The sequence below is a fragment of the Corvus cornix genome, chromosome 2, assembly GCF_000738735.6.
Source record: "Corvus cornix cornix isolate S_Up_H32 chromosome 2, ASM73873v5, whole genome shotgun sequence".
Lineage (NCBI taxonomy): Eukaryota > Metazoa > Chordata > Aves > Passeriformes > Corvidae > Corvus > Corvus cornix.
In genome coordinates, this window is record NC_046333.1 from 59,594,586 (window position 1) to 59,609,056 (window position 14,471).

A 14,471-nucleotide genomic window follows, 5' to 3' on the forward strand; every position below is an offset into this window, starting at 1 on the left:
TTGACCAAGTTTGAATCACCAGACATTCCCCTGGTACTCATAAATGAGCCATCCGTGACTTTGCAGAGTGAAGCTTTGTGGTTCCGCCTGTTCCCCAGGAAGTGACTGATCTTGCCCTGATGATGCCAAGCTCAGTATGACCTTGTGTACCTGGCACCTCTCTTGACACAGCTATACACTGGAGTGAGACCACATCTTATCCCCCTCTTCTTATTGGCAGCAATATATTGTCTGTGTCTGTGTGCTTTTCCTTGTAATTCTTCTGATTCTTCCTGGAAAAGAAAAAAGGGGAGGAGGGAAGACTAAACAAAGACTCAAGAAGTCCTGCTCAGCGTATTTCTCATTTTCTTCTTAAAAAGTAATAATTTTCTCAGGTATCTCATAGTGATAGCTGCAGTTTACTCCTAAATGTTTCTCCTCAAAACTGCTGGAGCTTAGAGTCCTTGTTTGGTTGCCAACTCTGAGACCCATTTCCACCCAAGCTTTCTACAGGTTTCATGTTCCTATGGTCTTGCTGCTCTTCATGGAGATCTGACTCCTCTGGGATGGGAATTCCACCTCACAACGTTGCCCCACAAGGGACTGAGTCCCCAGGGAGCATTATTTAGCCTTCTAAACACTTCCATGGGCTGTTCCAGCATGCGAGCCATACTGCTGTGTCTTGTTTATATGTCGCTGAGTCCTGATTCAACCAGTATTTTAACAGTACTAGCACAGTACAAACTGAGCTGCCTGTATCACTTTGAAAATGTGCTTCTGTATAACTGCATTTATCTGAAACATCAAATGAGAGTGTAGAACTGTTATGTTAAATGTCTGTTTCAATTTTAGAATTATGGATATTATAGATGGACCGATAAAAGGAAAATAAGTTTTTCTAAGTGGGACTATGGAGAACCAAGACAGAAAAGAGCCTGTGTCTATCTAGCACTCTCTGGGAGCTGGAAAACAGCACCTTGTAATGAAAAACATCTTCCTGTCTGCAAAGAATCTGAGGGTAAGCAATGGCAATGACTTTTGGTTTTATGGCAGAAACCTTGCTTTATCTGCTTTGACTGAATTGCAAATGTCTAAGTATATATTGAGGAATAAGCCTGAGTATGTAATGTCAATACCTTTATTTTGCATTCAGATGTTTTACTTTGATGGAGTTGACATTCACCAGCCAAGATCCTTCCATTTTAATGGGCTGGAGTGATAGCTGCCATGGGAGCAGGCAGACAGATCACAGAGATTGTGGGAACATTAGACATTTCACATTGAGTCTAGAGTGTAAAACTGGTTCTGCTGATGGGGGTTTTATGCGAAGGTCTGTAATTGATGAAATCCACTGAGTATAAAACAGATTTTTTTTCTTTGACATATACACATCATTCCTACAGTGGTTGTTACTTCATTACTATTAGATTCCAAAATGTGGGTAAAGGAGAAAGAGTTTTATCATATAAAAAAGGGTCTGTTACTGGCCCAAACAAAAGTTCATACTCCATAGGGTTTCTGTGGGTAGCACTGAGAAATACTACACAGTAAAAGTTGCAGGCAAACCTCAAGATGGGACCGAGCTTCTTTGCTTTCTCATTTGTGTTAGAGTAACATCTGTTAGCTCTAGTGACACACACCTAATGAAAATACAGAGTTTATTTGGGGGGTTGAGGGGGTTTTTTGTTTGTTTGTTTTTGGTTTGGTTTGGTTTGGTTTGGTTTGGTTTGGTTTGGGGTTGTGTTGGGTTGGGTTTTTGTGTTTTTTTGGTTGGTTGGTTGTTTTTTAATTTCTTTTCTAGGCCATGCTCTGAATTTCATAGCTATTAATTTGCAACTTTTGTTTTAAAAACACATGTACTAATCGACAATGTCGCCATTTCTTTCCATAATGTCATTGTTTGTAGGAAAATGAGGGGTTACCACATAAATATTCAATAAGCCTCAGATTATTCCATGCTTTGTCAGATATAAAGATATTCAGAAATTTTATGTAAGGATTGTTATCTTGAGGAAAATATTAAATAGGAGATTTCTACAGTAAACTAGGGTTTATATGATATTTCATTTAAAAGAAAACTTATTAGAACTTCTTGAGAGTTTGGGAGTTTTCTAGGAGGCTTTTTTTCTGCTTTTTAATGCTTCTTTTATTTATATAAATTTGTTGGTTATAACAAAATAAACTAGAACAAAAATCCTTGAACACTCAAATATCCTTGAGACAGTACAAGTTTGATTAAGTTAGTAACACAGAAGAGCACAGGTACACACTGAGTCATCCTCTTGTGGCTGGCCAGTCCTGATCCTCACTGTCACCCCTGACTTTAACACTGATAATTCTAGCACTGTGTGCCAAAGAATACTTAAAGTACTTTAAAGAAAAGGTGGTTTTAATACTTGATTTCATATATGAAGAACTGTAATCCTTACTGAATGAAAGCGTCTATAATATCTCATTTCTTCTAGATGTCCTTCCTTCTGATCCCCCGCAGGATACTGGAACTTGTCCTGAATCTGATCACATATCTTGGATTCCTTTCCGAAGCCACTGCTATAACTTCAATGCCAATGAAATGAGCTGGGCTCAGTCTGTGACTCAATGCATTCAATCAGGTAATTATTATTTTTACCCAAATATAGGACTATTTAAAAAAAATCTTAGAAAGTAATAATGCAAAATCTACAAATATGAAAAATAAGGAATAAATGTCTCATTTATTTTTATTGTTATGTGTTTTTTGGTTATGTTGAATTCAAGGTGATCAGATTTCCTAGTTTTATTTTTCCAGCTGTGCTTGATTCTTGTTATATTTCTTCATTCACAAAATTTCTCCTTTTAGTAACATCTTAAATTTTATGCGATTTTTAAAAACCCCACTTGTTTCTGGCCTTATTCCTTCTTTTCCATATCTCTCCCCACACAATATGAAGTAAATATCGCAATAACCATCACTCATTTTTAATGCGGGTTGTGTCGTCTGACAGGGGTTGCATGTGCTGCCTGGTAGCCCTTGCTCTATCAGTAAGGCTCCCTGGCAGACTGAAGAGCCCAGGGACGGAAAATGCTTCCCTCCCTGTCTTTGGACACATCTGTTCCTGACCAAGATAGGAGCAGCACTTTGGCACTCTTTCACCTTTGCTGCTGAGTCATTGGCTATCTCATGCATGTCTCAGGAGGCCAGGAAATAGAAAAGAAAGGAATCCTTTGTTTCATATCTTTTTAGATCCTCTTAGCCCTCTTACTCTACCACCATTGCCAGAAAAATTAATACATCAGTTTGAATTGCAAATTTGTTTGTTACACAATAATATTTCATGCTATATGTTATTCTGTCAAACCATGAAGAACAAATAATTAATCACTCATAATTCCTATGAAAAATAACATCCAATCACTTGAAAATACAGTGCACTTTGTCTGGTGTTTAAGAGTCATCATCTTCACTGTGCTTTTGTGTCTTTCACTTTAGATGACCTTTCTCATTGTCCGGGCTGTTCCCCTACAGCTGTACACTACCTTGTTGTCTCTATTTAAATTCTTGTTTACTCCCTACCAGCAGGAGAGGTTTTTTTATTAAACTTAACCTATCTCAAAAGCTGTAACTATGTTGGGGATATCTCCAATGTTCTTCCATTGTTTTTTTTATAGGTGCTGTGTTGACTTCCATAGAAGATGTGGTTGAATCAAACTTTTTAATAGAACATGCAGACTTATACACAAGCAAGACAAGCGGCTTTTGGATAGGAATATACAGAAATGTAAATGGTAACTGTTCTAAGTTCTATAAATAACCATAACCAGACTTTATTAAATGGACAAAAATTTAATAAAATAAATAGGTTTTAAGCAGCCAATTGAAGTATAGTAGAAGTTCAGACCTCAGTCCTCTCTGAGGTTCTCTCGTATTCCTGGTCTCTGAGAAAGCTTTTCCTGTTGGGAACAAGTCCTGGCTGGCTCTCATCTTCTCATGGCTGGGGAACACTCATGCGGGACCTGTGAGAGTCCAGCCAGAGCCCACAGCATCAAGCTCATCTGTGACTCTGTATGGAAAAAATTAGGCTGCTTGCTAAAGCATGCAGAAGAAAACATGCATCTGGAAGAAAACACTGTTACCAGACTAAAAGCAGTCAGAAAGTGTTTGATTTTAGATTATTTTGATCCCATTGAAGCATTCTTTTTTTGTTAGGGTCTATGAAAAAAAGTTTTCATTTTTAACTAAGCATATGTTTAAGCATTATAGTAAAAGCTGCTTGATTTTCATTGAGTGCTGCTGAAATAATAATTTAGAAATTTTTTATCAAAAGTCTGAATTAAGCTTTTTTCAGTTTGAAACTTTAATATCCTAGAGAAAAATAGGGAGAAATATAAATGACTGATAAATCTGCAAATCATAATTTGGGAAAGCAATTATATTGTTTTTGAGACAAGAATCAAATGAGATAAAATGTAACAAAAACAACAACAGGTGGAATTTTTGAAGAAAGTAATATTGCCTTATTAGGCTGAACAAAATAATACTATGTTAATATTCACTAAGGTGAAAACTTTTCCTGTGGATCTATTAGTATTGATACTAACTTTTGCAACATCAGGGCAGCTGCTTTGGCAAGATAACAGTGCCTTAGACTTTGTCAACTGGGGTGAGGGGCAGCCCTCGTGGGATGAGCTGGCTTTCTGCGTGGAGTTGTCTGCGGCCACCGGCAACTGGAGTGTCCAGCCTTGCTCTTCCCAAAAGGGTTTTATTTGTAAGAAACCAAAGAGTAAGTGACTTCTTTAATATTTGCTCTTTCCATTTATGGTTTTATTTCAGTAGTGATAGCACAATATGATCATTACAAAGGACTGATACAAATGTTTCAATGTTCAGACAAAAATAATACAATTTTTTTTGTTGTTTGCCCTGTTTATGATTTCTTGCTTTATAACCTCAGATTTTCTTACATTCTGTGAGGACTATTCAATTAATAAGTAAAAATCATAAATAATTCCTGAAAAAAATTTAAACTCCTTTGTTGTTTCGTTCCCCTCCAACATAAACCCATTTTTTTTCTACTAACATTCCTATTTTCTTTCTATGGAACAAGAGTGGCATCAATAATTTGCTATTCTTTGTCTTGCTGTAGTATGATACATGCTGTTCCAGCAAGAGATGGATGAAGCAATTCTATTTAAATAGAAACGGAAGTGCAATCCAGAGAGCACATAGTGACCTTTGAAAAGAGTAGAAGTGTTTTGGTTAGCTTTTTTTTTCCTTTTTTTTTTAATATTTTGTTTCTGTATAACTGAGCACCATCTGCTTTAGTCAGGAAGTAGAAACATCAGAATATTGTGAGCCAAACAACCATGTGGTATTTTGGAGTTTAACTGTTAATTCTGCAAAAACATCCAATTTCCTGCCCTATTTCACAACCCCAAGGTTCAGGATGTTTCTGAGGTTCAGTCCTTTCCCCACCAAAGCAAACCTGCAGTTGGTGGGGAAAGCAGCAGTCACACCAGTGTTGAGGGCATGATCTCAAAAGGAAAATTCTGCTTTTAGGACAATGCCTAGTTTTCTTTGCAGGCAGCAGACACTGCTGAATGACAGTTCTTTGTTACCAAACATGTCAGAAAGCAGAAACTCTCTATCACCACACAGTTTATTTGACGGGTTTGACTCTGAGCGGCCCTGATGCGCAATGCCAAAGTACAGAGGATATTCCCTGACACCGGGTTCTCCAGAGGAACGGCGTTCCAGCACAACCAGATATTTATTCCACTACAGCCAGCTCCGCGTCCTTTCAAGGGACAAATTTAACAGCTGCTTTTCCTTCGTGCTCGCAATCACACCTGAGCTCAACGCACTGCTCTGGTTCTGCTGCAGCAGCCCGGCTCCTGCTGCATCCCACTCTCCCACGGGCAGATTCATCCTGGCCGTGTCCGTCACCCAGCAGCTCCCAGCAGCTCCCAGCAGCTCCCACCCAGCCGCCGGGAAAAGCCTTGCGGATGGCGCCCTCTGTGCACAGCCGGGAAACGCTGCACAAGAAAGCCTGAGCCTCTACGTGTAATTACACATGCAAATGAATTATGGTAAATTAAGACCTGCTGGGTCTCAAAAGAATTGTGTGCGATACAGGAAAGCTCAAATATCCTCAGCAGTCGATCAAGTTGTTCCCAGTCTCCACGAGAAACAGACGTGGTGAAAAGGGCAAGGTTAATTAATCAGGGGAGAAGAGAGAGTCCACTTAAAACAGTCAGAAACTACCAGTGCTTGGAGATATTCTGGTTATTACAAAAGAAGCAAGAAGGGGGCTTTAATATGCAAAACACTGCCGTTTTATTGAAGGGAATATGGGGTTAAAAATCTTTTGCACCTTTTCAGCTCTCTTAATTTAGCAGATGTGTTTTCAGAAGTGATGATGATATGCAGGTTACCAGACCTTTTGCTAACAAGCAACTGTCAGGAAGAAAATGTGACCTTTTTAGATTTTGTCTTAACATTTGTCTTTATCTTTGACAGCTATTCTTAAAGCAGCTGCAAACGTGGAAGGTAAGATTTTTTTTCACCTTCCAAACAATTTCAGATATGTGCTTGAATTTAATATTATTTATTTCGGGTCTTTTTTTTGGTTTGTTTTTTTTTTGTTTGTTTTGTTTTTTAAATATGAGCTTAATTTACTTACTTACCAGTGAATTCTTTCCCAGCCTAATTTATCATTATCTGCAAGACACTTAGGGAACCCCAAGATAATCAAATGCTTTGGTAAATTGGTCACCCCCTCTCTGATCCTCCTTTTGCATGGTAAGATCTATGAGGAAGACTGACACAGAGATATTATAACAGATTTTCCCCTGAGTAATTAAGAGAGATATTGTAGTTTTCAATATTATTATATTTATTTGTTGCTACAGTTCATTCATTTCTATTTGCTTTTTATTTATTTATAGATGCCAAAAAGGACAAAGCCAGTGGTCACCTGAATATGTGGATACTACTTACTCTGGTCCTCATCATTTTATTAGGGATGGGCTTCATGGTTTATTTTTTATTCAAGATGAAAACTGGAAGTGGAACTGGAAGAGAGCTGAGGTGGGGCAGCAGACAGCTGGAATACAGCCATGCCCTGACTGCAGGGGACAATGGAAGTGATACCACCAACAACAAAGAAAAAAATGAACACAGTGTTGTCTGATGGGATAACACAGCCAAACTAAATGGTTAAGCTGAAAAAAAATATAGCTGAACTAAAGGAAACCTTAGTCTTTATTAGGTGCATGTAACTTTTACTGTGAAGTTACGTTGGCAGTTATTCCTTTGGTAAAGATTGAGAACTATTGCTGTATGCTCTGCAATAAATACTCTCAGGTGTTTATTGACTTTGTACTGTACAAAATGGCTAATTAGGTGAGCATGGAAAATAACTAGTGGGAATTTAGATTTAAAAGATATGGGTCACTTATTTAGGAATTTGTGACAGTGTCACATACAGAGTCAAGACTAAAACTGAGCACTCTTTGCAGAGCACTCAGCCCTAATGCCTGCACTTTGAGAGTATCTCACCATACTGTACTGAAGCATCCACACTGTTACTAAAGTGGTGTTTGGAATAAACAGAGATTTACATGAATTGTTCTTCCCCATTGCTGCCCTTGTCTTACACCCTTTACATAAATATCTTCCTTGCTATAGTATTATAAGTGAAATGCAAATACTTGTCCTTCGTTCATGGCTTCAACTTGGATTTTGCAAAACAAATAAATCTTTGCACACAGTCTTATTCTATGACTTTGAATGGTTTTTATCAATTATCAGCATGAGACTATATCAATAAACAATCTATATATTGCATAATAACACTTCAGTGTTTAATTAGCATGTGGAGGTGATATATGGTTTGTTGATCTAATGTGTCTTCTTCCTTAAAAGAGAGGCTGACAGGAGGAGACGCAGAAACATGAGCAAGGCATATGACTAAAAAAGCCATAAATAAACTATAAAGTAGTCACCAATCCATTCCTGGTTTTATTCCACTTGATCACTCATTTTAGGATACCTTTGCTTACTGTCCTCCACCTCTCTGATAAATGGACTGATAGCTGGGCGCTGTGTCCATGCTACAGGACCGTAAAACCGCGGGGCACACAGCAGTGCCTTGCTAGTGAAATGTTTTAGAGGTTTACTGAGATGTTTAAGTTTCCTATGAGTTCTCTGTTGTCTCTGACATACTGAAGAAATAAAGATCTCAAGGGTCTCTGGGAACAACAAACCTTTAGAAAGTGCATAAGAACGGCAGAGGAGATGTCACACCACATTGGATTGACACGATGTAGATATGGCAATTAAACAAAACGTATTGCAGAGGATAAGGAATAAACGGCATTTTGTACTCAAACTACTTTTAATGACAGCCCTCTTAATCTTACAACTTCTTTTTCCCCCTTCATGTAAGTTACAAAAAATACACATATTTTTCTTTTTTTGTGAATACTGAACTGGATTCAGTGCTATTTGATGGCTAATGATAAAGGCAAAGCAAATTAAAAGAATAAACAGATTAAAAAATCCAACATAATAACATTATTTTAAATTACACAGCTTTTAGATTTTAGATTACACAGCTCCAAAGACTGTATTGTGCAAATGAATTTCTTCTATCTTATGAAGTGATGCTTTGCTCTTGCAAAAAATACGGTGAGATTTGTCTTCATAATTAAGCTAAGAAAAATGAGACAAAATTTGAAGGGTAATTTCAGCTGAATTTCTTTCCTCCCTTTTTCTCAAAATAACAAAGGGATTGTGCATCATAGCTGTAGTTCATTTCCACTTAATAAATGAATGAAGCTCACTTGTAAAATTTGAAACTTACTCTTCCCTTGTCTCATTTACACTTGGTACAAAGAAAGAATAAAGTAGTAAAATTCATTTGCACTTAATGGATGAAATAATTTTGAAAGGCAGTTTTTTTGCCAAAATCAAAAAGATTTGTAAAGATTTGGCTAATTTGTGTTGGTTCTTCTAAGATAAATTCACATGAAATAACAGCACAGTAGTTCTACTAGCTGATACACTGGATAGATAAAAGGCAAGTATATACATAATACCCAGTTTATCAAGTCACCAAGTAAAATTAAATTGTCCTGTGTGGGTTAATTTTTCACACTGAAATAGCCAGCATTGCTCACTGCAGTAAATGAAATCAATATATCTTTTGCAACAGTGAAGACCTATATGGCTAAGAAATTTGCATATATTTTTCTCTGAGTTTCCCAGGTATATATGCATGACATTTAAGCTACATCCATTTAAAGTGCACTGCCTGCTTCTTTGTCTTTGAGGGTCAGAATGTTACAATTCCAGCACAGAACCAAGAAAGTTAAAAATAATTCAGTGGAATGATCTTGGAATGTTCAAACTTTGCCACTTGCATTTGAATGGATGGAAACTTCACTTTCAGATGCAAAGTTTGAATTTTGTAATTACTTATAGATTTCAAAATACCACATGTGACAGGATATTTCCTTATTTAGAGCCCAGTTTTCTCTTTCAACTAAAAATCTCCAAAACTGAGAAGGAGCCAGTGCGAACTGATTCTTTAAGGACCTCTACTACAGCAATTATTTCATCTCTTCTCTTTGTGAATAAGAAGACAGAATGAAATACTTGACCTTTTCTACAGTTTTAGTTTTCCTCTCATTTGTTCATACTGCTTTTCAGACATTCGGTGAGTCTATTTTTTCCTATCCCCTGCAAAAGTGGATGTGAAAGTGGGCATCTTTGTTGTCTTGTTGGTTTCTCAGGATCTTTAAGATTTTTACACAGCTTTACAACTCTGCATTTCATATTTGTCCTAATGGGAATGGTTCACAGAAGTTTCCAAAAGGCAGATACAGACATGTTGATTTACTTTTAAAGAGAGGGTAATATCCAAAATGGGGTAAAGCTGGGAATCAGAAGGAGAGAGTCACATATGTGAATAAAGATTGCCTTTTGGGTACAACTTGTTTATTGGTTATGTTTGCTACTGTAAAGTAGATGGACTTCACAGTGTGCTCCATAGTCCTTGTCTGTATATGTGACTGACTCACAAAAAATGAAAAGGATGAAGGAATTAAATAGGGTGGTGTATGTGTTTCTCCTAGCCTTAGCATGAGATTGTGTGGGATGAGATGGAACTTGTGGATTGATATAAGATGTGGCTTCTCACTGTGGCTGAGAAGATGCCAGTGAAAAAAACATATTAGAAATATATGATAGTGAAGAACAGCTGTGGAATAACCACCACAGCTGTTAGGGTAAGGATGAGAGGGACAGTTAAGGCTCTGAAGTTGAGCAAACACAGATCACAACTCCCTTTTGAAGTAAGTATGATGATAATGTTCAAAGATGTGTTTTCTTTATCCTTCAGTTCATTAGATTTGTGGAGTGGGGTACATATCACAGCTTCCAAAAGCAAACACTGTTCCATGTGAGCTGTGACAGCACTACCCTGTGCAAAAAGAGGGTCTCCCTCCTGCTCTGTGAGGTGGGAACCCAATCCAAAAGCAGAAACCTCACAATTTCCAGCAAGAACTCCTATCATTAGACCCAAAAATTCTACGAGGGACAATAGCTGGTACTTAGGGGACTACACGAAGCATTTATTTACTGAGCAGTAAGAAATAAAAGATTTAATAATATTTAAAACTTTTTGCCTAAATGGACAAGGAAAGAACAAACTAAGTCTCAGCTTCAAATTTAGATTTGCAGAAGTGAAACTTCTATATATTATGGAGCTGGTCAAAGTAATACGGGGACTTTCTGGAAGAGCTCAAGAGCTATTCTTTCCATCGTAACCCCCCAGAATTTTTCCCATTCACTACCCAACATTGGCTTGACCTAACATCCCACTTGTCCTAGAGACTTTAGTGTTTGGAGGGGTATCTCACTGCCTCTTATGAGTAATTCTCTCAGATGGATATGGCAGCGATGCTGCATCTCTGTTTCCAGGTGTGAATTTGAGGCACAGAGGGCTGAAGGACAAAATCTTGCTCTCCTGTTCTGCAGGTCCTCGAATACTCCTTGTAGTCCAAATTTCAACCCCTCATGACCCAAAGCCAGTGAGAGCTGTATGCTACCTGACATTTTGAAGAGCATGCAGCTGTGTGCCCAGGCAGACTTGCTTTGTGCGTCACAGCACATCTGCAGTTCTGGACAGCCCTTCCCAGCAGAGCCTACTTATCTCAGTGGATCACTATATTAGGCTACCTATAACCCTTTGGGAGTGTTAACTATGATGTGAGGCATTTACAATGCACAGGCATGCAGGCCCACACCTATAGAATCTATATGCTCCTCGGTGTTGGTTCTTGTGAGAATGTTTGTGATTTATTGTGCGAATTATGTTGACTTCTTGTGATAGACATACTGATGAAAGGATACTGGATCAAGGCAAGATAACAAGCCACCATTATATGGTTTTCAATTCCAAAAAAATCCCCAAAACATAACAGAACATGTCAATTCCAAAAGGAGCAAGAGTCACAGAAGGCTCACTCACTAACTGTATTAAGCACAAATGCGACCCCACGGAGAAGTATGTAACAGGAGCTAAATCTATAATGCATAATAGTGATGGCCAACTTCCAAATTTTCAGTAAAGGTCTCTTCATCTTGAATGAAATGTACATTTCAGGAGAAGATGAAATTCCATTATTATGATCACATTTTTGAAGCTGAGCTGATGCAGTTTATGTGTTCTTATTCCTCCATGTTGTGTTTACATGTATTTACTGAGCTGTACTTACATTTCCTTCCCAGAATGAATTGTCTTGAAAATACCATTTGATCCTTGTAAATATTTGCAGCCTCCTGACATGAATCAGATCAGCATAGAATAAACAGCACATCTTTCTCCTCACAAGTTCCCCTTCACCATGTGCTCACCCTAACCTCCTATTCTGAATGTTTTGTTTTACAGACAAGGATATATTCTTAATATACAATGAGGATACTAAGTTCTGTTTAATTGCTCAGAGTTCTGAGGTAGTCACAACAGCCACTTGCAAGAAAAACAGTGATTTACAAAAATTCAGGTGGGTCTCTGATCATCAGCTAATGAGCATGGCATTTGCACAATGCTTGGGAGTGCCCTCCAAGAGAAACCAGGCTAAAATTTCTCTGTACCCATGCAACAAGAAAAGTGAATTCCAGAAATGGGAATGCAAAAATGCGGCCTTGGCAATTCAAGGGGAAGATTTGTATCTCAGTGCTGACAAAAGAAGAGAAAATATTGCACTGAAAACAGGATCAGAGGCAATGGATAAATGGAAGATCTATGAAACCATGGATGATTTGTGTTCTCAAGGCCATGAAGGTAAAGTTTAAACATTAATATTGAAGGTTTATTGAATCCACTTGTTTCTCATCAGAGATAGGGTCTTTTGATTTCTGCTCCCCTTAATCTGATATCAGCTGTTCCCCCTGAGGCAATAGCTGACTAGAGAATGATTAGTTCACATATTCAGGCCTGTATCCCTCCATCCTGGAGAAACACAGCTGCTTGGGTTCAGACAGAATGCAGTTTGTGCAGAAAATTTGCATATTTTTTGTTCTTTACTTTTAGAACAAATGTAGATGTAGGTTATTTTTAATTGTTAGTGTTAATCACTCTTCTGGGTGGCACGTAGCAATAACACAACGGGCAGAAACTGAAGCACAGGAAGTTCCGCTTGAATATGAGGAAGAATTTCCTTTGCCAAGCACCCAAACAGATTGTCCAGAGAGGTTGTGGAGTTTCCCTCCCTGGAGATATTCAATAATGGTCTGGACACAGTCCTGTGCCACATGCTCTGGGATGGCCCTGCTTGAGCTGGGAGATTGGACTTGATGACCCATTGTGGTCCCTACAAACCCGAACCGTTCTGTGATTCTGTGACTCTGTAATCAAAGCACTTTCTTTAACTGCATAGTGAGATTGTATTAGTATTACTGGATGAAAGGGAAAAATCTCTAAGTTTAATACATCAGTATTAAATGTAAGGAAATAATTCCATGCATAATACCTTCAGTTGCGCTTTGAGATTTCAGATGCCAAAAATTCTCACAACATTTAACAATTTAATCAATGGTTTCCTTTTAATGAATGATAGGAAGTTAAGCCACATGATAAAAAGATAGCACTATTTTTAGAAAATTATATTTAAATATATGAGATAAAAATCACTACAGTCCTTTCATAGTAGGCTACAGCATGAAACTGCTCAAGTTCCAGCTGGTACAGGTAATGATGTACCCCAGAAACAAACAGTAAATTGCAATACCTACCAAGAACTTCCATGAAAGACATTGCTGGTTATAGCAGCTCCCCAGTCACTCTTGTGTAACACTTGTAATGCTCTCTCCAGGCAGTCTTATGGAGAGTACAGACACATATATTCACACAGCTATATTAAAATTTCTCTTTTGTCCCCTCAGATCTGTTTACATTGTTAGGAAATTCCAACGGAGCTCCGTGTGCCTTCCCCTTCCTGTTGAGTGGTAGGTTGTATGCTGAGTGCACGGCTGCTGGCAGGTCTGATGGCCTATTCTGGTGTGCAACGACGCCCGACTTTGACATGGACCATTTGTATGGGTTCTGCCCAGCTGCTGGTAAGTCCCACATGCATAAACCCTATAACACAACACTGTTACGTAAATATATCAGTATTGAGATGCTGTTAATAATACGGAAGGGAAAAACCTTGAAATGACCTAATTTTACTCAAAAATGTCTCTTTCACTCAATAACATTCCTGACAGAAGTAACAAATCTGTTTGCTAATAGCTTACAGTCAGGCTGAAAGTTGTCTGGGTGTGTCCCAGTTAAGACTCAGGAAAGAAAACAGTGTGCTTTAAATATGACTGTCTTCAGCATAGAATCACCTGAAAATTGAGATGTTATTCACAGTCTAATACCCACTGATATTTTTGATAGCAGTAGTCTAACCTGTTCTACCCAAGCAAAGCCCTGTTCTGCATAACAAGATTGGTCTAAAGTTCATGGGAAAATGTAGTTTGTTTTCTGAAAGATATGAAATTAAAAGATTGGCTCAAAGGTTTTACTGAAATATTAGCATCATCAGCATTTCCCTTTTAATATTTCAGACTACATTACAAAAGAATGTTATCTCAACAGATAAAAGTATGGTCATTGGAGTGCAGGATCAAGAACACCAAAATACATGTTAATAAAGACATTAAAAATGCTGCCTCAAACCTAATTTTTCAGTACAATACCACAGAATCAGAATCACAATTTGTCATTTTGATAGGAGCATTGCACTGGTAAACCAGGTTCAACTCACTCTCAACCACCAACGACCACCATCATTCTGACTGATTTGGTGAAAATTATTCTCTGGTGCAATATTGCAAGCAGTAACTTGAAAAATCCCATGACATCCTCATTATATAAACTAGAAAATATGAAGTGTTTGGCATGATAAAATTCTTGGGACATTATCACTAATACTTGAGTCTACAGTAAAAAAGAATGTTA

The 14,471-nt window shown here is 37.9% G+C and overlaps 2 protein-coding genes across 5 annotated transcripts in view; both read left to right on the forward strand.

The window, feature by feature from the left end:
* The window catches only part of LOC104689214 (macrophage mannose receptor 1-like), a 33,814-nt gene extending 26,004 nt beyond the window's left edge, over window positions 1-7,810 (forward strand). For all 3 annotated transcript variants that reach the window (XM_019285463.3, XM_010399251.4, XM_019285464.3), the window contains 6 exons: window positions 832-997; window positions 2,445-2,591; window positions 3,628-3,744; window positions 4,572-4,739; window positions 6,476-6,505; window positions 6,904-7,810. In XM_019285463.3, the coding sequence (XP_019141008.2) occupies window positions 832-997; window positions 2,445-2,591; window positions 3,628-3,744; window positions 4,572-4,739; window positions 6,476-6,505; window positions 6,904-7,148 (873 nt within the window). In that variant the 3' untranslated portion in view covers window positions 7,149-7,810. The remainder of the gene's footprint in view (window positions 1-831; window positions 998-2,444; window positions 2,592-3,627; window positions 3,745-4,571; window positions 4,740-6,475; window positions 6,506-6,903) is intronic.
* A 1,688-nt stretch (window positions 7,811-9,498) lies between these two features.
* LOC104689215 (macrophage mannose receptor 1-like) overlaps window positions 9,499-14,471 on the forward strand; it is a 35,634-nt gene continuing 30,661 nt past the window's right edge. For both annotated transcript variants that reach the window (XM_010399252.4, XM_019285460.3), the window contains exons 1-3: window positions 9,499-9,677; window positions 11,913-12,308; window positions 13,409-13,582. In XM_010399252.4, coding sequence (XP_010397554.1) covers window positions 9,608-9,677; window positions 11,913-12,308; window positions 13,409-13,582 — 640 coding nt within the window. In that variant the 5' untranslated portion in view covers window positions 9,499-9,607. The remainder of the gene's footprint in view (window positions 9,678-11,912; window positions 12,309-13,408; window positions 13,583-14,471) is intronic.